Here is a 23,630-nt window from a genome sequence, read left to right as displayed (position 1 = left end):
TTATGAGGCTTTGTTCTAAGTGCATTACATATTTTAGCTTGTATAGCCATCATAACAACACTTTGACCTAACTACTATTATTATTCTCACTTTACAGAAAAGAAAACTGAGGTTTGGAGAAATTAAATATCTTGCTCAAAATAATACGGCTTACAAATAGTGGATCCAGGAAGTCTATGTTCCTATCTGCTACTCAATAAAACACAGCTTAAATTGTTAGTGGCAGAACCTAGGTAATAGTACATGGATGTTCACTATAAAATTCCTTCAATTTTTCTGTTATGTGTTAATATTTTTATAATAAAATGTTGGAAAAATATAACAGCTAATAAACAACAAAATCACACAGGACATTATAAATAAAACTACAAAAATTATTGATTTAAAATGGAAAGAATAGTGATATATAACATATAACAAAGGAGCAAGGTTATTTGGGGGACATATACTGAGCTTACCCATAATCCTGAAAGTGATAGATGCATAAATGCCATCTTTACTGGTTTGATTAAAAGTAACTCCTTATAATTATCAATGATTGCAAACCCAAGAAAACTACCATTACTGTGATGTTTCTGAATACTACCAAACAGCCTAACATATCTGTAATTGTCAAGATAATTATTAAATTGTTAAGAAAAAATGACACAGTTTTAGCAGAACCTAGTGACCCATGTTTATAATTCCAGCTATTCAGTTTGGCCTGGACATCTTAATGGAGTAATACCTCAAAATAATTTTTTTTTTGGTAGGGAAATCATTTATCAAAATAAAAAATTTTTAAAAGAGCTGGGCAGATAGCTTAATTGTAGGATCACTTGCCCGGCATACATAAGGCCCTGGGTTCAAAGCCAGGAACTGAAAAAAGAAAAGACCCAGTTTTATAGGAAAAAATATAACTTTTATATATGCTATATATATAATATAATGGAAGCCATATATATAAAACTATATATATAATATATATATTGAAGTTAGCACAAATATTGGAAGAGTCATGCTGATGACATGATAGAATATCTACGAAAACCCAAGTCTTAAGTAAAATTTATATGAATCAATAGAAGAATTGGCATAAGGTAGATATCTTACATGTATATATAGAGGTATAGCTCAGTGGCACAGTGCTTGCCTAGCATGTATGAGGCACTGGGTTCTATCTTTAGCCTTCATAAAAGTAAATAAAATAATTATTTTTTAAAAAACTTAGAATATATTCCACTCTCAGTAGCAGTGAGAAGCTATAAAATATTTAGAATAAATTTAATAATAAAATATAGATGAATATAATTTTAAATTTAAAATTATTAAAAACAAAGATTTGAATAAATGAAAAGACATATCAATCTTGGGGAAGACCTGATGAAACTTCATTGGGATTCCTATTAGAATCCCAACAGTGTTTTATTTTTATTTTATTTTTTTAAGAGAGAGGGAGAGAGAGAGAGAGAGAGAGAGAGAGAGAGAGAGAGAGAGAGAGAGAGAGAATTTTTAATATTTATTTTTTTAGTTATTGGCGGACACAACATCTTTGTTTGTATGTGGTGCTGAGGATCTAACCTGGGCCACATGCATGCCAGGTGAGCGTGCCACCGCTTGAGCCACATCCCCAGCCCCCCAACAGTGTTTTATTTTGATTCTGAAATTGAATTTTTAAAAAATCTTACAATTTATAGCAAGAATAAAGCCAGGAATGGTAGTACAGGCCTGTAGTCCCACAATCTTGAGAAGCTCAAGTGAGTTCAATACCAATACCAGTACAAAAAAAAAAAAGTATAAGGATCCAAGTAGAGACAAGAAAAGGAAAGGAAAAAATAGTGGTATGGGATGGGGCTGGGGTTGTGGCTCAGCATTAAAGCACTCGCCTCGCCCTTGGAAGACCCTGGGTTTGATCCTCAGCACCATATAAAAAATAAAATAAAATAAGTGAAATAAAGGTATTGTGTCCAACTATAACTAAAATGATAAAAATATTTTAAAAAATAGTGGTATGGGACTTGCCATACCAGATATTACAACATACTAAAAAGCCTCTATATCTGGTAAGAGTAATGACCAACTAATGGAACACACTAAGGAATCCAAAAATAGATATGATTATATGTGAGAATTTACTAACAGAGATGGCAGCTCCATTCAGTAAGAAACTGTTTAATAACCAAAGGTTACAGAATTTTAGTATTTCTCAATCTGGAAGAAAACAAAAGTGAGTCACCATCTTCAATCATATTCAGAAATAATTCCAGTTGGATCAAATCCTCATATGCAAAAATGGAACAAAAATCTTTTGTAAATATGAAAGAGAACATATATAATCTAACAGTGGGTGAGATGCTTTTAGATACAAAAAGAAAGTCTGACAACCTAGTGACTGTATTTGACTATATAAGAATGTAAAGTAAAAAAAAAAAAAGTAAAGTCTTTGTAGGCAAAAAGATGCCTAAAAAAATTTACTATACAGTTGATGCATCTGGAAAAAATTGTAAGCCAATGACAAAAAAATCTATATCTGTATGAATCTAAACCAATATTTATTTTAAGATACACCATTATTTTCTGTACCATTAATAAAGAAAAATGCTTAAATTAACACATAATGCTTTTTTATAATTAGATTTTTATTTTATACTTAATGAAAGAGTTATTTTGGATATTTTTGAGGCACAAATTTTTATCACGTGTCAGGCTGTATTGCTTTGTGACTTATTATGTACATGATGATAATTTTTCACTGCAAAACTAAATCACCCTGTAATTTTTAAGACATATAAAATAGTAATTAAACTGAAACATCCAGTACTAATAACGCTGGGACACTCATAGTCATTGACTACTAATCTCAGGTCAGCTTTAGCTATGTTAAAGGGGAAAGGGATAAAGGGGAGAAAAAAATTACTTGAGTGGAAAAGAGGCAAATGATATAATTAGATAATTCATGGAACAGAAATGCAAATGGTCACCAAGCAAAAGAAAAGATAGTCAAACATACAAATTAAAAATAATAATAAGGTACTACATTGTTCCCAAATGGCAAAAATTAGAAGTATGACAGTTATTCCAATTGAGAATGCACAGAGTATATTTTTATACACCACTGGGGTTAAGTTTTAATGAGTCATATAAAATTGCAATTTTTGTATATCAAAACTGATCAAATATCTGGAAGTTCACAAGGTTTAATCTCTAGGCAAGAGCTCTAGTTTTCTCACTTAAAAATATTTCATGGAGGGCTGGGGTTGTGGCTCAGTGGTAGAGCGCTTGTCTCGAATGTGTAAGGCCCTGGGTTTGATCTTCAGCTCTATGTATAAATAAATTTTTAAAAAATCAAGGTCCATCAACAACTAAAAAAAGAAAAGAAAAGAAATAGGGGAATTTAAATTATATATATTGGAGCCAGGCATGAAATTTGGGAAATTGAAGCAGGAGGTCCAGAAGTTTGAGGCAAGCCTCAGCAACTTAGCAAGATTTTGTCTCAAAATAAAAAATAAAAAGGGTTGAGGATGTAGCTCAGTGGTAAAACACCCCTGGGTTCAATCCCTACTACCCCCAAAAAAAAATTTGATAGAAACTAATTTAAACATTGTACTATATACAGGTATCCAAATGTCACATTACCTCATTAATATGTATAATCTTTATGTATCAGAAATTTAAACTAAAAAAAAAGTCTTATGGAAATCCTGCCAACTGATGATGTTGCTCTTATTGATCCTTTTTAAATCCTTAGTAATTCCCTTACTGATGGATATTTACTTTCTTATTTTCTGCCAGAAGAAACAGTTCTATAATAACCATCTTTGTACTATTGTCCTTTGAAACATTGCTTTAGTTTCCAAGGGATATATTCTCAGGAGTGGGATTGCTTTGTCAAAAGATGCATACATTTAAAATTTTATGATATGTTACACATTGCTTTCCCAAAGCAATATACATATGTACATACACATAATTAAAGAATATATTCACCGACCCACATATACATACATGCATACATACATACATATTAGATAATGTACATACAGGCATATATATATACACACAAATATACATATTAAGAAAAATACATACTAAGTTGTTAACATGCACAAAGCAAATAATTATCTCATAATACTGAGCTTGAACTGGGGACTTATGCTAAATGGTGTTGGCTGAATTAGATTGAAGCTCTCAGCTTCTTTTTTCATTTAATAAAAGTACTCAAAAGAGGACATTTGTCTACTGTAAATAGGAAAGCATTAAATGCCATAAAAAAACAACTAAATATTACATCCAAGAAATTCAAATTTGAAATAAGATAATGAGAAAAAGTAATAATAAATACAATCAATGAACAAAAATAAATATCTGAAAAAAACTTTTTAAGTGAGATGACTGTTTCTCAGTTTAAAAGGGGAAGAGATATTTTACTTGATGTCACTTATTTTTCTTCCTTTTTTTTTTGGGGGGGGGGGTGGTGCTGGGGTTTGAACCCAGGGCTTTGAGCATGCAAGGGAAGCACTCTACCAATGGAGTTATATCCCCAGCCCTCACTTATTTTTCAAAAAATAAAGTTAGCTAACTTAGTAATATGCCCTTCTCTGAATCTCTTATTTTTCATTTTTACTGGTATTTCCTGTGTTTCCCAAATAAACTATTTGCATTTCATTCTTTGTCTCAGGATCTGCTTCTGGTATAATCTAAATCAGACAGTCACTGAATGTGTGAACAGGAGTCTGTAACTCATGCAGTCCCTATGAAGGTTAGATATCTTTTCTGACCAGCCTATACCATCCTATCCTAAGCAAAAATATCCTTCAAATGTCATATTTAATGTACCTGTTATATTTTTTCTAATATAAATTTAAAAATAAGTACATAGACAATTCATCAAGACAGACATTTACAATCTATGTACTTTCCCATATGTAGGACACACTTCGATTAAATAGTCAAAAGGATACATACAAAATGGCTAAGACTGTCTTTCAGAGTCATAGTCACCCCTGGTTCTGAGCTTCTGCTTCTAGTGAATTCTTTTGGCTTCCAGATCATCTTCCCATCACTTGAAAAATCCAGAATTTTGCTGGACTTCTTCTTTCTCTTCCAGGGAACAACCTTCACTAAGATACAAGGGTGGACTGAAGGTCATCTCTCTTCTCTTGAGCTCTCTAGAACAATCATCCAGGGTCTTTATACACAAGCATAAGCCCACAGGGATAATTTGAATGAAACAGAAGAAAAGTGACAACATATTTTTAGAAACTAGAGAACCAGTGAATAGGTTGGTGACAGACTTATGAGTCCTGAAAAGACTGAATCACAGAGGAACCTTAGAAATGGCCAAGAAACAACCCAACTTCCCTTGCATAATCCAGAAAAACAGACCAGAGGAGGAACCCCTATGCCAAGCCAGACCAGACCCACGGAGAAAGCCCGGCCCAGCCCTGCCCACTAGTCTGGAGGAAGCCCATCAACCCTTAAAACCCATCAAAGGGGGCGTGGCTACCAGCATGGTTCTGTGGCTAATCCAGGTACCTGGTTTCCAACTCCCCCACCCTTAGCTGTGATAACTCAAAATATTTCCCACAAGATTTTGGGGGGTGTAGCTATCAACACAAAACAACAACTGTTGTTTCCACCTGAGAGACTAGAGTAGGGAGGATACAGGTGGAAGCTCATGTCCTTTCACACTGGCTATACCCACCACCCTGAATACAGAGGCTCAAGCTAGGAATAGACAATGCCACCTCCTGGAAGAAAGGGAAACAGAGTTCTGAGAGACTTTTTTTTTCTTTCTCTCTTTTCTTCTCTCTCTTTCACAACCTCAACATATGTGAAACCAAGAACTGGGCATGAACAATCGAATCACCAAAATAATATAATATAGAGGAATTGCATATGTCCCACCTTCCCCCCATTTTTTTCCCTTCTTTCTTTCTTACTTTCTTTCTCCTTCTCTCATTTTTCTCTTTTCTTCCTTGTTATTTTTTTCTTTTCTTCATTCTTATTCCCTCTATCCTACTTTCAACCCCCCAACTTTTACTATCTATACATAGGGTAACTATCTAAATACAGATAGGAGGTTGAATCTATACATTCTTCCATAAATTACCAGTCTACTGGTTAGAGTTCTCCAAAGTTGCTAAGTTAATTTAACCTCATACCCTCACTCCTTTCCCACTAAGTATAACATCCTTTATCTAAAATTCAGTTTTCTATATGCCACCAGATATGGTATGCCTTTTATAAAACTAATGACTATATTTTTAAATAATAATTGAAACCAATATTTATAGACTTAGATTCTAACTATAAATGTATTAATAATAAAAACTTGTGCTTAGATGATGTACTGTTGATATTGGGAACTGTTAACATTGTCTTTCTCCGCAAAAAGAGGGATTTTGGAGCTATACAAGTACAATATAAATATATAAGGGGAAAACCATTAACACATCAGTTTCACAAAGTTATAAAGAAACATGAGCAGTATGAAAAGACAAGGAAAGAAAAGACCATAAACAATGCAGGTCAATTCAACATTAGAAAAGGTAATATCTGCAGCTGATGGAATGTCAGATAAAGAGTTCAGGATATACATGCTTCAGATGATCTAGAGTCTCAAGGAAGACATTAGACAGCAAATTCAGACAATAAAAGATCACTTCGACAATGAATTACGTAAACAAATCCAAGAAGCAAAAGATGAACTCTACAGGGAGATAGAGGATATATAAACATATATATATATAAAAAACAGAAATCCTGGAAATGCAGGAAACAATAAACCAAATTAAAAACTCAAATGAGAGTATTACCAGCAGAGTAGAACACTTAGAAGATAGAACATCAGACAACGAAGACAAAGTTTTTCAACTTGAAAAGAACATAGACAGCTCAGCGAGAATGTTAAGAAATCATGAGCAGAACATCCAAGAATTATGGGATAACATAAAGAGACCAAACTTAAGAGTTATTGGGATACAAGAGGGTATAGAAGTCCAAACCAAAGGAATGAGCAATCTGTTCAATGAAATAATACTAGAAAATTTCCCAGATTTAAAGAATGAAAAAGAAATCCAAATACTAGAAGCCTACAGGACGCCGAATGTACAAAATCATAAGAGATCCACAACAAGACACATAATAATGAAGATGCCCAACGTACAGAATAAGGAGAGAATCTTAAAAGCCATAAGAGAGAGGAAGCAGATTACATTTAGGGGTAAACCAATCAGGATAACGGCTGATCTTTCAACACAGACTCTGAAAGCTAGAAGATCCTGGAACAACATATTTCAAACACTGAAAGAAAAAGGGTTCCAACCAAGAATCATGTATCCAGTGAAATTAAGCTTCAGGATTGAAGATGAAATAAAAGTCTTCCATGATAAACAAAAGTTAAAAGAATTTGCAGGTAGAAAACCAGCTCTTCAAAACATCCTTGGCAAAACATTACAGGAAGAGGAAATGAAAAATAACAATGAAAACCAACAGCAGGAGGTAGTACAGTAAAGGAAAAACTAATCAAAGAGGAAAAACAAATCATGTTAAATAAAATAAATAACCAAATATAGCTGGAAGTACAAACCATATCTCAATAGTAACCCTAAATGTTAATGGCTTAAATACACCAATCAAAAGACATAGGCTAGTAGAATGAATTTTAAAAAAAGATCCAACAATATGCTGCCCACAGGAGACTTATCTGATAGGAAAAGACATACACAGACTGAAGGTGAAAGGTTGAGAAAAATCATACCACTCATATGGACCTCGGAAGCAAGCAGGGGTATTCATACTTGTATCAAATAAAATAGACTTCAAGCCAAAGTTAATCATAAGGGATAAACAAGGACACTACATACTTCTCAAGGGAACCATACACCAATAAGACTTAACGATCATTAATATATATGCCCCAAACAATGGTGCAGCTACGTTCATCAAACTCTTCTCAAGTTCAAGAGTCAAATAGACCACAACTCAATAATCATGGGAGATTTTAACACAACTCTGTCATCACTGGACAGATCTTCCAAACAAAAGTTAAATAAAGAAACCATAGAGCTCAGTACTACAATTAATAACTTAGACTTAATTGATATATACAGAATATACCATCCAATATCAAGCGGATACACTTTCTTCTCAGCAGCATATGGATCCTTCTCAAAAATAGACCATATATTATGTCACAGGACAAATCTTAGCAATTACAAAGGAGTTGAGATACTACCATGCATTTTATCTGATCATAATGGAATGAAATTGGAAATCAATAATAACATAAGAAAGAAAAAATCCTACATCACATGGAGAATAAACAATATGCTACTGAGAGAACAAAGGGTTACAGAAGACATCAAAGAGGAAATTAAAAAATTCTTAGAGGTAAATGAAAACTCAGACACAACATATCGAAATCTCTGGGACACTATGAAAGCAGTACTAAGAGGAAAATTCATTTCATGGAGTTCATTTCTTAAAAGAAGGAAAAGCCAACAAATAAATGACTTCACACTACACCTCGAAGCCTTAGAAAAAGAAGAACAAATCAGCAGCAAATACAGTAGAAGGCAAGAAATAATTAAAATCAGAGCTGAAATCAATGAAATTGAAACAAAAGAAACAATCAAAAAAATTGACAAAACTAAAAGTTGGTTCTTTGAAAAAATATGTAAGATTGATAGACCACTAGCCACGCTAACAAAGAGAAGAAGAGAGAGAACCCAAATTACTACTTACAGGTTGAAAAAGGCAACATCACAACAGATACTTCAGAAATACAGAAGATAATTAGAAATTATTTTGAAATCCTATACTCTAATAAAATAGAGGATAGTGAAGGCATCGATAAATTCCTTAAGGCATTCGAGCTACCCAGATTGAGTCAAGATGATATAAACAACCTAAACAGACCAAATAGGAAATAGAAGAAGCCATCAAAAGACTACCAACCAAGAAAAGCCCAGGACCGGACAGATATACAGCAGAGTTTTACAAGAACTTTAAAGAAGAACTAATACTAATACTCTTCAGTCTATTTCAGGAGATAGAAAAAGAGGGAGTACTTCTAAATTCATTCTATGAGGCCAACATCTCCCTGATTCCAAAACCAGATAAAGACACTTCAAAGAAAGAAAACTACACACCAATATCCCTAATGAATATAGATGCAAAAATCCTCAATAAAATTCTGGCAAATTAGATACAAAAACATATCAAAAAGATCGTGCACCATGACCAAGTGGGATTCATCCCTGGGATGCAAGGCTGGTTCAATATATGGAAATCAATAAATGTAATTAACCACATCAATAGACTTAAAGATAAGAACCATATGATCATCTTGATAGATGCTTAAAAAGCATCTGACAAAATATAGCATCCCTTTATGTTCAAACTCTAGAAAAATTAGGGATAACAGGAAATTACCTCAACATGGTAAAAGCTATATACACTAAGCCTCAGGCCAGCATCATTCTAAATGGAGAAAAATTGAAGGTATTCCCTTTAAAATCTGGAACAAGACAGGGATGCTCTCTCTCACCACTTCTATTCAACATAGTTCTTGAAACACTAGCCAGAGCAATTAGACGAAAGAAATTAAAGGCATAAATGCAGGAAAAGAAGAACTTAAAATAGCACTATTTGCCGATGACATGATCCTATACCTAGCAGACCCAAAAAGTTCAACCAAGAAACTTCTAGAACTAGTAAATGAATTCAGCAAAGTGACAGGATATAAACTCAATACCAATAAATCAAAGGCATTCCTGTATATCAGTGACAAATTCTCTGAAATGGAAATGAGGACAACTACTCCATTCACAATATCCTCAAAAAAAATAAAATACCTGGGAATCAACTTAACAAAAGAGGTGAAAGATCTATACAATGAAAACTAGAGAACCCTGAAGAAAGAAATAGAAGAAGATCTTAGAAGATGGAAGGATTTACCTTGCTCATGGATTGGTAGAATTAATATTATTAAGATGGCCATATTACCAAAAGCACTTTACAGATTTAATGCAATTCCCATCAAAATCCCAATGACATTCCTTGCAAAAATAAAAAAAGCAATCATGAAATTCATCTGGAAAAATAAGAGACCCAGAATAGCTAAAGTAATTCTAAGCAGGAAGAGTGAAATTGGTGGTATTGTGATTCCAGATTTTAAACTATACTATAGAGCAATAGTAACAAAAACAGCATGGTACTGGCACCAAAACAGGCTGGCAGACCAATGGTACAGAATAGAGGACACAGAGACAAATCCACAAAATTAAAACTACCTTATATTAGACAAAGGTGTTAAAATCATGCAATGGAGAAAAGATAGCATCTTCAACAAATGCTGCTGGGAGAACTGGAAATCCATGTGCAATAAAATGAAATTGAATCCCTTTCTCTCACCATGCACAAAAGTCAACTCAAAATGGATCAAGGAGCTAGGAATCAGACCAGAGACTCTGCATCTAATAGAAGATAAAGTTGGCCCTAATCTTCATCACATGGGGGAAGGCCCCAAATTTCTTAATAAGACACCTATAGCACAAGAGTTAAAACCAAGAATCAACAAATGGGACGAATTCAAACTAAAAAGGTTTTTCTCAGCAAGAGAAATAATATGTGAAATGAATAGGGAGCCTACATCCTGGGAACAAAGTTTTACCCCTCAAACATCAGATAGAGCTCTAATCTCTAGAGTATACAAAGAACTCAAAAAGTTAAACATCAAAAAAGCAAATAACCCAATCAACAAATGGGCCAAGGACTTAACAGAAACTTCTCAGAAGAGGATATACAATCAATCAACAAATACATGAAAAAATGCTTACCATCTCTAGCAATCAGAGAAATGCAAATTAAAACTACTCTAAGATACCATCTCACTCCAATAAGAATGGCAGCCATTATGAAGTCAAACAACAATAAGTGCTGGCGAGGATGTGGGGAAAAAGGTACACTCATACATTGCTGGTGGGACTGCAAATTGGTGCAGCCAATTTGGAAAGCAATATGGAGATTCCTTGGAAAGCTGGGAATGGAACCACCATTTGACCCAGATATTTTCCTTCTCAGACTATACCCAAAAGACCTAAAAAGAGCATACTACAGGGACACAGCCACGTCAATGTTTATAGCAGCACAATTCACAATAGCTAGAATGTGGAACCAACCTAGATGCCCTTCAGTAGATGAATGGATTAAAAAATGTGGCATTTATACACAATGGAATATTACTCAGCACTAAAAAATAACAAGATCATGGCATTTGCAGGCAAATGGATGGCATTAGAGCAGATTATGCTAAGTGAAGTTAGCCAATCCCTAAAAAACAAATGCCGATTGTCTTCTCTGATCTAAGGGGAGTGACTCAAAATGGGATAGGGAAGGAGAGCATGAGAAGAAGACTACCACTAAATAAGGAAGAGAGGTGGGAGGGAAAAAGAGGGAGAAGGGGAGTTGCACGAAAGATGGAAGGAGAACCTCATTGCTATACAGAATACATATATGATGTTGTGATGAGAAAAAGAAAAAAAGTGTGACATTAGATTGGATAGAGAGAAAGGATGGGAGAGGAGGGGAGGAGTAGGAGGGATAGGAAGGGCAGCAGAATAGAATAGACAATATGATTGATGTATGTACATTCCATGAATGTATTATATATCAAAATGCAATCTGCTGTCATGTATGACTAAAAAAATATAAAATAAATAAATAAAAAGCTTTAAAAAATTCAGAAAAACAAAGAGATTAGCTGCCTGGGTACCATTGAAAATGGTAGGGAAAGTGATGCTAAAAATAGAATTTGGGGGGACTGGGGTTGTGGCTCAGCAGTAGAATGCTTGGGTAGCACCTGTGATGCCCTGGGTTCGATCCTCAGCACCACGTAAAAATAAATAAATAAAACAAAGGTATTATGTCCAACTACAACTAAAAAATAAATATTAAAAAGAAAAATAGAATTTGGGGGGCAAATCTATTAAAGCAGCAGTTAGTTTCCCAGCATCTCTATAACACTCAACAGTCAAGTGACATTGACCTTTGCAATAGGCTGGAAGAGCTGTCTCAACAAGGTCTTGGAACTTGAAGGACACCAGGCACAGTTGAGGACAAGGTACTGTACTGAATATAGAAGATGACATTGGGGGAGGGATAAATGAAAATTTACACACTCAACATGAGTCTTGTCGAAACTGGCATGACATTTACTCAGCTTCTAAGGGGACTGGAAAAAACAGACACAAAAAGAAAAAGTGGGACACGGTGGTTCAGCCTGCCTCTGGTGGAGGAAGACTGACCCTTCGGGGGCTCAGCATGTCTATTATATAGGTTTAAATATCAAAAGGTTTTATTGTGAGAAAGCTTCCTTAAGATAAATGAAACCAAAGTTGTGGGTAAAACAGCCCCATTAGAGCTTATCAGCTTGCACCCATAACTCGCTAGTTTGGGCAGCTGGTATTTGAACTCGACTATAAACTAATAAATTCTGCAGCTAGCACAGATACCCCCTTGAGCAAGGTGTCACCATCCACTGGGCAGTTTTCAACTGGCAGCTTTCCACCAGGAAATTCCCAAGAGAGGTGTCACCCGTGCTTCGGCAGTTCAAAGCAATGATTCATTCACCACTTCCCATGGAGTCTCCAAACTTCCTTCCCAGAAAGCTCCTATCCAAGTCTATACTCTCTGGACAATAAATCTGAAGAAACTTTTCCAGTGACTCCAGTTGGCCCTAGAGAAAAGATCTTAAACTGCATTAGTCAGCTTTCTATCACTATAACAAATACTTGAGACGATCAACTTATAAAGAGAAAAGTTTTATTTTGACACATAGTTTTGGAGGTTCCAGTCCACAATTAGTTGGAAGGAAGGGGCTAGGGTCTCCTAATCCCCTTTGAGGGCATGCCCACCAATAGTGTCACTCCAAGGACAAATCTGTTAACATATAGACTCTGGAAGCACTTAAGATCCAAACTATAGCACTTCTATTGGAGATCCCCCTTCAAGGACATGGACCAGACAAGTCACTACCCAATTCATTGTGGGAAGCTCTGATTCTAGGACAACAATGTTCTCATTATCTGTTCAACAATGTTCTCATGATCTGGGAATCAAGTAGGGAAGTAATTATTTGCCAAAGGCAACACTTCAATTTTTGTAGTTCAGTGGCAGAGTGCTTGCCTCACATATGTGAGGCACTGGGTATGATCCTCAGCACCACATAAAAATAAGTAAACAAGAAAAAAGAAAAGTAAAAACATATTTTTTTAAAAAATCAGTTGCCTCTTTTGTGTTTCTTGCCTTTTATCTCGAAAGATTCTCCATACAGTGTCTAAATCTGCTATTGATCTATTGATTCATAGGTTGAAGGCAGAGCTGCCTGTAGCCTGAAGAGGAAGACTCTTCCCTCATTCTGAGCTACACTTGAAGCAGGTGGATTTTCAGATTATCCCTATAAGGTCCTTGCTTGGCATTTGGATGGCCATTTTAAGTGACAGCCGCCATTTTAAGGGAAAAGTTTAGCTTTCCCTCCAAAGGGTGTTTCTGAGAAAGGCTCACCACATCCTTACACCAACCCAACCCCTAATGGCCTATATTAGAACCTGCCCGGCTCTGATCCCTGAGCCTGCCCTATAAAGGTCCCAGAACCCAAGCCTGTTTTGCCTCGCTCCACTATAGAGATGGCCTTATTCGTCAGCTCTGACAAATAAACTTTCATGTGTACTCTGCCTGGTCTCTGTCTTTTATTTCTCGATTACCCGTCTCTTGTTCCTCATTTTTCCTTCAATCCCTAAAATTGATTTAGACAACACATCGAAATATGATCCATGGGCATCACAAATCCATAGAGAATAAGTACTGTACTTCTTTTTTAATAGGTTAAAAATTTCAGCAATTTGTTCCTAACTTTAAGGTTATCCCAACGTACCTCCAATAATTCATATAATGAGCTTGTAGTCCTTATAATGACTATAGTCCTTAGAGATTACATAATAGTAATGTCCATTACTTCCTGATTAAAACAACAGTAAGGATACCGCCAATTACCGGTGATGAGTCCTGCTTCCCCACTTTTCGAAGTATAACATTAGAGAAGCACGCAGAGGCAAGCATATAAAGCAGGGTTTATTTAAAAAGGGGCAACATAGACTTCTCCCAGGAGGGAGAAGGAAGCCATAGCTGATCCTGGTATCCCAATAAGCAAGGTATCCCAAAAAGCCTTTTTATATGTCTTAGGCGTCCTTTGTTCTCCTGCTCTCTTCCCCTCATCTCTCTCCTTCCTGCATACGTGACTAGGCTCAGGAACTGCTCAGTGGGATAACCAAATGGTAGGAAACAGGTGGGCTGAAGGGGGAAGGACAGGATGAAGCAGCCCAGGACATATTTATTAACAACTTTTACAATTCAATGTAGGAAAGGGCAATTCCTGGGACAGGTTACCTTAGCAATAGATTGGAGCAGGGGCAGGTTAATTGATAGGGAGGAAGAAGGGCTATGATGATATTTCAATTCCTGAGAGTGGGGGGCAGGGAAGTCTCCAACTTCCCATCTTCCCAGACTCACTCAAATGGGCCTCCTTGATCTGACCTGACTCGATTCACTTATCTATACCGACCGCCTACCTAATTCTGGTTTCATTGATCATTTATTCTCTGTCAGTTTCCATGAGTCAGAAATTTGGCAGGGCACAGTGCAGACCATACGTCCTTGCTCCATGATGTTGGGGGCCTACCTGGAAGGCTTGAAGGCAAAGAGCTGCAATCATCTGAAGTCATATTCACTACCACGTACAGGGCTTTGCTGGGTCTATTAGCCAGAATACACAAAATGACCCTTCTGTGTGGCCTGGGCTTCCTCAAAATGTGAGGAATTGACTGAAAGTTCAAGAAATCCAAGAGAGAGGCAGGAAGAAGCCATATTGCCTTTTTATATCCTTGCCTTAGGGTCAGGTCATAGCAGCTGTCAAGGTAGTACTAAAAGTCCACTCATGTTCAAAAGGAGAGAAAATAGATCCCAGATTCCAAAGGAAGAATAGCAATGTCACATCATTAAGACAAGCGTGAGGAATGGGATATATGTTGGTGTCATCTTTGGAAAATACAATATCTCATAGTGGTAGTCAAAGCCCCCATAGACAAATGGTGGCATAGATTTAAGAGTTACATACTCCCCAAATGGAATGGTAAACTCATACTGCTCTCCAACCATGTAGGAGATAACTGTCTCTGATATTTTTTGCTCCCCTCCCAAACTGTCATGTTAGTAGATATATAGATATATAGTAGATACATATCAGATGTCAGCCACTATCCTGATTCAATTCAAAAGGAAATGATTTCTGGTACAGAAACTGCAATGGATATCCCCACCTGATAAAGCTAATGGTCTGTCGTTCTCCCAAACCCTCCCATCTTCAGCAACAGCTAGCCCAACAAATTAAATGGACATGTGATAGCAATCATCACTACTGCATCTGCACATATGTCTTTCAATCTCTGCAACTCTCCCAGAGGTGGAGTGCTATAATGAGCTTTTTTTTCTGTTGAGGAAGAGCTCCAGGAACTTCTGCTTCTCTATTTCTTTCTTCACAGTCCTTACTTCATAGGTGAGCAAACCAGTGTGGGATTCTATCACTTACTAAGGGTATAATTTCCAACTAGACACTCAGGAATGTGGAGAAGTACTGACAGAGAGGTTAAAAGTTCAACTCATCCAATGTTGAGCCTGATTTAGGCCAAAACTCCATCATTACCTGGCCCCATATGATCCCATTTGATAAATGGACAATGACATTATAGGTATCCACGAACTGGTAAGAGCTAACAGCTTGTGTCCATTTATTTCCCAAATGTTTGTGTAGTTTACCCTGCAGTTATCTAGATAAAATGGTAATGGGTCCCTCTGGAGAAGACTAGGAGTAAGCCCCCGTCAGGATACCTGGCCACCTTTATCCAGTAGGCTCTGAATCCATCAACTAGCTCTGACGCAGCAATAGACTGCAAGGCTGTATTCCTACCTTGATAACATCTGTCTGCAAATCTGAGAAATTTTAGTTACATAGATCAGGTAGGTCTTTGGTGATATCCATTTACCTGGAACTCTATCCCCAATTACCTACCTCCAAAGATCTCAATATCCATTCCGAATACCATAAATTGAAGGTGGATCATTGTTAAAAGCTATTATTGGAAACATCACAATTCCACTGAAAATAAGAAGTAAACTTCAGCATTCCTAACCTACAGAAAACACCTACTAAATTATGTTGTATAGTATTTTTGTGACAAAGAAATGTCTTCAGAATCTTGCCAGGGATAAACTGGAAAAAGGATGATATATTTGGTAATTTGTCCCCTGAATTCCTTTCGGATTTCTTTTTCTTTTCTTTCTTTCTTTTGGTACCAGGGTTTGAACCCAGAGGTGCTTAACCACTGAGCCACATCTCCAGCCCTTTTTATTTTTTATTTTGAGACAGGATCTCACTAAGTCACCCAGGCTGGCCTTGATCTTGTGATTCTCTTGCCTCAGCCTCCCAAGTGGCTGGGATTACAGATCTGTGCCACCACGCCTGGCTTGTTTTTCCAAGATTGTCATGACTGTTCTAGATTCCTTGCTTTTCCACATATATTTTATTTTTCAAAAGTATTTATTTTTTACTTATAGGTGGAAACATTGTCTTTATTTACTTTATGTGGTGCTGAGGATCAAACCCAGTGCCTCACCATGCTAGACGAGTGCTCTACATCTGAGCCACAACCCCAGCCCTCCACGTAGATTTTAGAATCAGCTTATCAGTTTTCACCAAAAGAGCCTTCTGGACATTTTGTATTCAGCCTTCATGTATCCCTGAAGTTCTACAAATTTTTGCTTTATTTATTTTGAGACTTTAAAAATGCTTATTTGTTCAGAATTCCTCTATTTTCTTTTAATTATTGATCCTGTTTCTAATAAAACTTTGTCTTAAAGTTTATTTGCATTTATAAATGGTGATTTAGATATGAATGATCCCTGTTTACTTTAGATTAATGTTTGCCTGATTTTGCTCATCTCATTCATTTAAACATTTTCCTGTGCTTATGTTTCAGGCAAGAAACTAAGCAACTTACTAAAGCAACTTTCAAAGGGTAGACGGAACTTCAGGTGAAGAGGTGATCTTAGAAGGAAGGTCTGAGATGGCAGGAGTGGATTTTACCATTGAACTACACCATCCTTGACCCAGGAGTGGATTTTAAAGGTCCATCTGACAATCTTGATACTTTAACTGTATTTATTCCATTGATATTTTTAAGCTATGCATTTAATTTGTTTCAAACAACACTGCTTTTAATTCTAATTGTTCCATTTTTTAGTGCTTTTAAAAATTTTTTGTTCTTACCTCATCTTTTTCTTGGAGGAAGGCAGACGGTAGATATTCTTTGAATTTTGTTATTCCAGTGTTTTCCTCTTTATTGGTTTGGAATTTGCACACTCTGTTTCTATTCTTATGAGCAACTCTTAAAAATCTTACCATTTTATTTAATAGGCCCTTTTCCTCTACTTTTCCAATTACTTCAAATCAGTCTTCAGGCAACCATAAACTGGCTTCTGGCCCTACAACTTCATTGAAATTACTTTTGCAGAAGTTTTCAGATGCTGAATAGTTCTTTTAATAATCCTTTTTCATGGGATGCCCTTGCTGATTTGACACTTGTGGTCATCTCTCCTTCTAGATATTGTAGTAGGGTTCTTTGGCATTTCCATGACTGATTGTTTCTCCTCATCCCCATTCTATCTGCTCTCCTTTTTGAGCCTTTCCTCCTTAACTTTTACTAAAAATAAATTATCCCCAAGATTCTGTCCCCAGCCCACTGCTCTTATTTCACAAATCCATTCTCTGATCCCATCCCATAGCATCAGTTACCACCTGGATGGGGTTAACTCCCAAATTAATTCCTCTGGCCAAACCGCTTCCTTGAAGCTCAGATTCTAAATCCAGTTCTTTAACCCAAATTCAGCATGCCGAAAACCAAACCTCTTACCACCCACTTCTCCTATAAATTCTTTTACTCAGATTTCTTTGATTCTTCTTTTTCCTCTACCTCATATCTTACCGGTTACTGAGACCTTCCAACTCCACCTCTTAGAGCATCTTTCTGGTTGCTTTCCTCAAATAGCATTCTATTCTTAGATAATTCAGAAAAATGGATTTCATGACAAAATGAATGTTGGTGAATGCTAGAAAACCACAGAAAACTTTGTCTTCATCACAAGACTTTTTCAGAGCCCTCTTTATGTAGATATTATATTCTAGATATACAAGAGGTGATATTATATATTCTCACCCAGGCTTGTTTTAGCATTTCTAAGGCACACCTAGAAGAATCTCATGTGTCTCATAATCAGTCAGGAATTGCCGCTATAAGTCACTTCATTCTCCCCTACCCCCATGATCATGGCCCTTGTTCAGCTACTACCATCTCTGGTTCCCCGACTCTGATCTACTTTCCTCAAACATACTGATCACAGCAGTGCAAGAGTGAGCTATTTAGAACTCAAATCTACAATGTCACCTCACTGTTCATACTTCAGGTAAAATTCCTTCTTACGGTTTAGGAAATAATCCATGATTTGGCCCAACTCCTCCTGTCCCACTTTACACCCAGATTTACATCAACCTTAGAAATTAGTAAACTGCTTATACTCCCCAAAATGGTCTATGTTCTTGGAGTTCTTTCTTTGTTCACATAGTACTATTCGGAATAGTCTTCTTACCCTTAATGGTTTACCATTCTTTCTCCCTTTGACACTCAAGTTGAGTTGGGCACGGTGGTGCATACCTATAATCCCAGATACTCCAGAGGCTGAGACAGGAGGATATCAAGTTTGAGGACAGCCTCGGCAATTTAGCAAGAACTTGTCTCAAAATAAAATAAAAAGGGATGGGGAGGCCCCAGGTTTGATTACCAGCACCACAAAAACACTTTCACTTAGCTCAAGTGACACAGTTCTTAGGAAGGTTCCCTGACTGCTGCTCCTCCTTAGCTCTCATAATCCACTGTGTAAGTAATTATAAATTTGTGGGCTGGGGATGTGGCTCAATGGGCTGGGGATGTGGCTCAAGCGGTAGCGCGCTTGCCTGGCATGCGTGCGGCCCGGGTTCGATCCTCAGCACCACATACCAACAAAGATGTTGTGTCTGCCGAGAGCTTAAATAAATAAATGTTAAAATTCTCTCTCTGTCCCCCTCTCTCTCACTCTCTCTTTAAAAAAATAAATAAATAAATAAATAAATAAAATAAAATAAAAAAAAATAAATTTGTTGCTCCATGAGACCATTGGCTTCTTAAGAGTAGAGGCTATGCCAGATTCAGTTTGTTTTTCTTAACTACTCTTCTGAAATACTAAAAGCTGATAGGCCTATGACAGTCCTTTTCTGTTCTTGCCATTTTTGAGGCAAATGCATCTGCTCTCCTGGCTTTCCATGCCATCCATACGCTGATGGCTCCCAAACCTATGCTTCTAATTTCTGACACGTTCACATTTATCCTGCTCTTCTAGATTTCTAGCTCACAGGCTGCTTATTCAGATCTCTGTTCAAATGTAACTTTCTCCTGACTACCCCATCCAAATAGTCCCCATGCACACATTTTCTGAAATAAAATTGATTTACTTGTTCATTGTCCATCTTTCCTAACACACTAGCCCATGCAGTTGGGATATTATTTATTACTTTCTCTCCAGAGCCCAAGATGGTGTTTTGCATACTGTAAACACTAATCACTGGCTGAATCAATCAATGCCTAATGTAAGTCTGGCACAAAGTATTTGCTAATATCTGAGTGTTTACTAACTAAGGGCCCAACAATGTGTTAAATGCACCACAGGGATTACTTCTTTTTCTCTTATGTATTACAATTAGCTCCATTTAGCACTGAGACCCAGGTGTTTAATAGTGGATCCCAAAGAAAGAGGGATCCGAATGCTGGCAGCCTGATCCTGAGCTTCCTCAGCCACTGCTCTATACTCCTGCTTCTATGTGTAAGCACTCAAAAACTGTACTCAAGCTGGACACAGTGGCACATGCCTGTAATCCCAGTGACTTGGGAAGCTGAGCCAGGAGGATTGTAAATAGGAGTCTAGCCTCAGCAACTTAACGAGGTCCTAAGTAACTTAGCAAGATCCTCAAAATAAAAAACAAAAAGGGAAGGGGATGTGGCTCAGTGGTTAAGCACCCCTGGGTTCAATCTCTAGTACCAAAAAATAAATAAATAAAACTGTACTCAAACAAAAGGAGGAGAGGAAGGGAGAGCTCATCCTTTCTATTGAGAACAGAAAGAGAATCAATTAGAGGAGGAAATGGTCCACAGATCATTTGCTTGCTGTATTTCATACCACTCCAGGGAGAGTTGTTTTTTGTTTTGGGGGTTGTTTTGGTACTAACGATTGAACCCAGGGGTGCTTAAACACTAAGTCATATCCCCAGCCCTTTTTAGTTTTTATTTTGAGACAGGGTCTTGCTAAGTTGCTTAGGGCCTCACTAAATTGCTGAGATTGGCTTTGAACTCTCAATCTTCCTGCCTTAGCCTCCTGAGCTGCTTGGATTACAGTTGTGTACCACAGGATGAGTGTTTTGTCTCTAATTCCTGCCACTGGTTCAGAAGTCCAGCCCCTCCTTGTTCTGACAGTTTAGAGCTGAATTGCGTTTACCAGGCAAGGCTACTGCTTCCTTGGCAGGGAGGAATTCCATCTTGTGATTTAATCACCCAGGCATAGGGAAAGAACAAGGGGCTGGAAATCCAAATTCTTCAGCAGGCTCTCTAGCGGTTCTTTGGCAGACCCCTGGCCAACTACTTCCTCTCCCTGGGACTCAGCTTCTCTATCTGTGGGGGGAAACATGCTCCTAGTTCTGATGTTCTGTGACCCTTGTTCACAATTCTTTGCACCCACTGGAGAGAGGGCCCCTTTCTGACTGCTCAGAAATTCTTTAAAATACAAGAAGTGAAGGAAGGAACTGCTCCTGGAAAGTAGAAAACCTATGTGGACCTCACCCACCTCCAAGAGTAACACACAGTAACAAGCAAACAGTCCTTCCCTGCAATATTTATTAAGGAATTTACACATACACAGGAGAAAGGCAAACAGGCATTGTGGTTCCCACACATGAAATCCTTTAAGCAAAGTTTTCTTGCTTGAATTTTCAAGTGGGGTGAACAATGGCTGAGAGGAAAGCTGTCCAGGCTCTCTGCCTCGCACACTGGGAAACAGGTGGGTAAATAAAATACCTGGATACGCGGGTATGAAAGAGTGACTGGCAGATGGAAGAAGGGAAAGGAGATAGGGAGCTATCAATGAGATGGTAATTTTTTTTTAAATATAAGAAAAACTGGCAACAGTTTTAGACTGTTGATAAATTAACTCCTCTCTGTTATAAACCTAAAACTAAAAAACAAAAACAAAAATGCCCAGAGCAGATAGGGAGAGGGTGGGAGGCGATATCCACATGTACACACACATAAGCAGTGCACAGATTAAGCTCTGCATCCCCACACTGCCGCTGGTCCTCCAGCCATGGAGCCAGATCCTCTGATGGCAGGGAGGAGGCAGCAGGGATGTGCATCTGTATGGGACCTTCATAAAGTCTTTGGTGCTAATAAAGGCTGACTGAAGCAGCAAGTCCTGAAGCCCCAGATCCAGAAAGCAACTCAGGGCAAAGTGGAGTAATATTTTTGCTCATCCACACAGGAAGGGGCTTGCCTCACCCCAGGGCTAGGGTCATCCTGATCCAAGACCCAAGGAGTATGTAATTTGATTGCAGGACTTTTTTCATTCCCATAAAGCATGGGAACATGATACCTCTCTTAAACCAAAACTTTAAACACTTAGAAATAGCTTATTAACACATATAGAAGAATCTCTACACCCTCCCCTTTGCCTAATGCACAATGCCACAGACCTTTCTAAGGGTCTGACAGGAGGTTCAACCTTGAGGGAAGGTACTGAAAAGTGTGCACATTTTCCCTGTGGTTCAAGTGCCTTCTGCCAACGATTTCTAAGGTGCTGGTGCCAGGAAAGGATAGGGGCTGTGGCTGGGGAGGAAGTCAGGATGGCCAGGGGACATGAACAACATAGAGCAACAGAGAGGTCTGCATGTTTGGGAAGTGGCTGGGTTGGGCAGGATGCCAAACCCCAAATGACTTATTGAGCAATTTCTAAATCAAATAGAGAGAGGTAGGAAAAAGGGATGGTGGGGAGGAGAGGTGAGGAAAGAAGGGGGAGAGCAAAGGCTAAGGAAAGTGGCAGCCATACAGGTGTTTTGCTTTTATTTCCACATCTGAGGACTCAGAGTCTGATTTGCTGCCTGTCCATTTCCACCGCTCATTGACTGGCCATAGTTCATCATGCCGTTGGCTCCATAGAAGTTCATCCCAGCCATCTGCTGGGTCATCTGGAAGGGAGAGAGGAGACTTTCAGACTAGGCTGTGGGCATTCAGCCAGTTAGTGCAAAAGGCAGGGCAGGAGTCCTTCTGTCTGTGGGGAGGGAGATCGAGACAAAGGGAGACTATTATTGTACACAACTGCCCTGAACCTTAACAGATCACTTCAAGGACACCACATCATGCATATAAAGGACTTATCAGAAGGGTGATGTTGCCAGAGACCAACGCTCAGAAAAAAGGGATCCTGGGTCCATCAGCAAAAACAAAACAAAACAAAACAAAACAAAAACAGCATAAGAAGCCCTTCTTTTCTCCCTTTCCAGTTCCTTTTCAAAACCAAAGGGGCCTGTTAACTGATCAAGGCCAAATCTAAGAGATCTAAGAAAAGCACCCCTTTCAGCCTCCTGCCTCTTCTCCAGCAGAAAGCAATTACTGTCAGATCAGCATTTGAGCATGCTCCTTTGCAGAAGGAAAAAGAAACTTTACTGTTCCAAATGAATAAAGGAAGAGGAGTGGAGACCTTCATCTTCAGTGTAGGAGAAGGGAAGGAGCTGAGAGGAGTCATGGGAATGAGGCCTGAGTGGGGCAGGGGCCTCATTATGAATTGGATTTGAAAGATTGGCCCCTGGCCACAAACAGATAAAATAGTTTGTCAAAGAAAAAGCCTTAAATTTCCTGAGTCTAGTTCATTTTCTAAATAAATTATTTTTCTTTAGGAGAATGTCTATTTTCTTCTACCAACTTTTTAAAGAAAATTTCAAACTTAAAAAAAAAAAGTGAGACAATAGTACAAGAAACCCATATGTATTCATCAATTGTTAACATTTTATTGTATTTTTTCTCTCCCTCTCTGTATGTGTGAGACATATGAATATATATGTACATAAACAATGTCAAGGAGCATCAAAAGTTGCAGATATCATCATGACATTTTACCCCTCAATAAATCAGGAGGCATCCCATAGGAATGAATGCCTTTCTAGAACTGTAATGTGATTAACACACTCAATAAATTTAACATTTTTTTAATTTAACCCAATACTCTAATGTATACTGCATTTCATTTTCACCTCTTTAGTCTCCTTTAATCTAAAACTGTTCTTCTACCACTCTTTCTTTTTTCCTGACATTGATATTTCAGGTCAGTTATGTTGTAGACTATCTCAATTTTTATTGATCTCATGTTTTCTCAAGATTGGGTACAGATTACATATTTTTTTGGCA

General features: G+C 37.5%; 1 protein-coding gene across 3 annotated transcripts in view; it reads right to left on the bottom strand.

Annotated features, from left to right (window-relative positions):
- Positions 1-21,053: 21,053 nt before the first annotated feature.
- The window catches only part of Smap2 (small ArfGAP2), a 48,397-nt gene continuing 45,820 nt past the window's right edge, over positions 21,054-23,630 (bottom strand). For all 3 annotated transcript variants that reach the window (XM_005317867.4, XM_021735959.3, XM_021735958.3), the window contains exon 10: positions 21,054-22,414. In XM_005317867.4, the coding sequence (XP_005317924.1) occupies positions 22,289-22,414 (126 nt within the window). In that variant the 3' untranslated portion in view covers positions 21,054-22,288. The remainder of the gene's footprint in view (positions 22,415-23,630) is intronic.

Source organism: Ictidomys tridecemlineatus, chromosome 11 (assembly GCF_052094955.1).
Source record: "Ictidomys tridecemlineatus isolate mIctTri1 chromosome 11, mIctTri1.hap1, whole genome shotgun sequence".
NCBI lineage: Eukaryota > Metazoa > Chordata > Mammalia > Rodentia > Sciuridae > Ictidomys > Ictidomys tridecemlineatus.
This window is presented reverse-complemented; position numbering and strand designations above follow the sequence as displayed.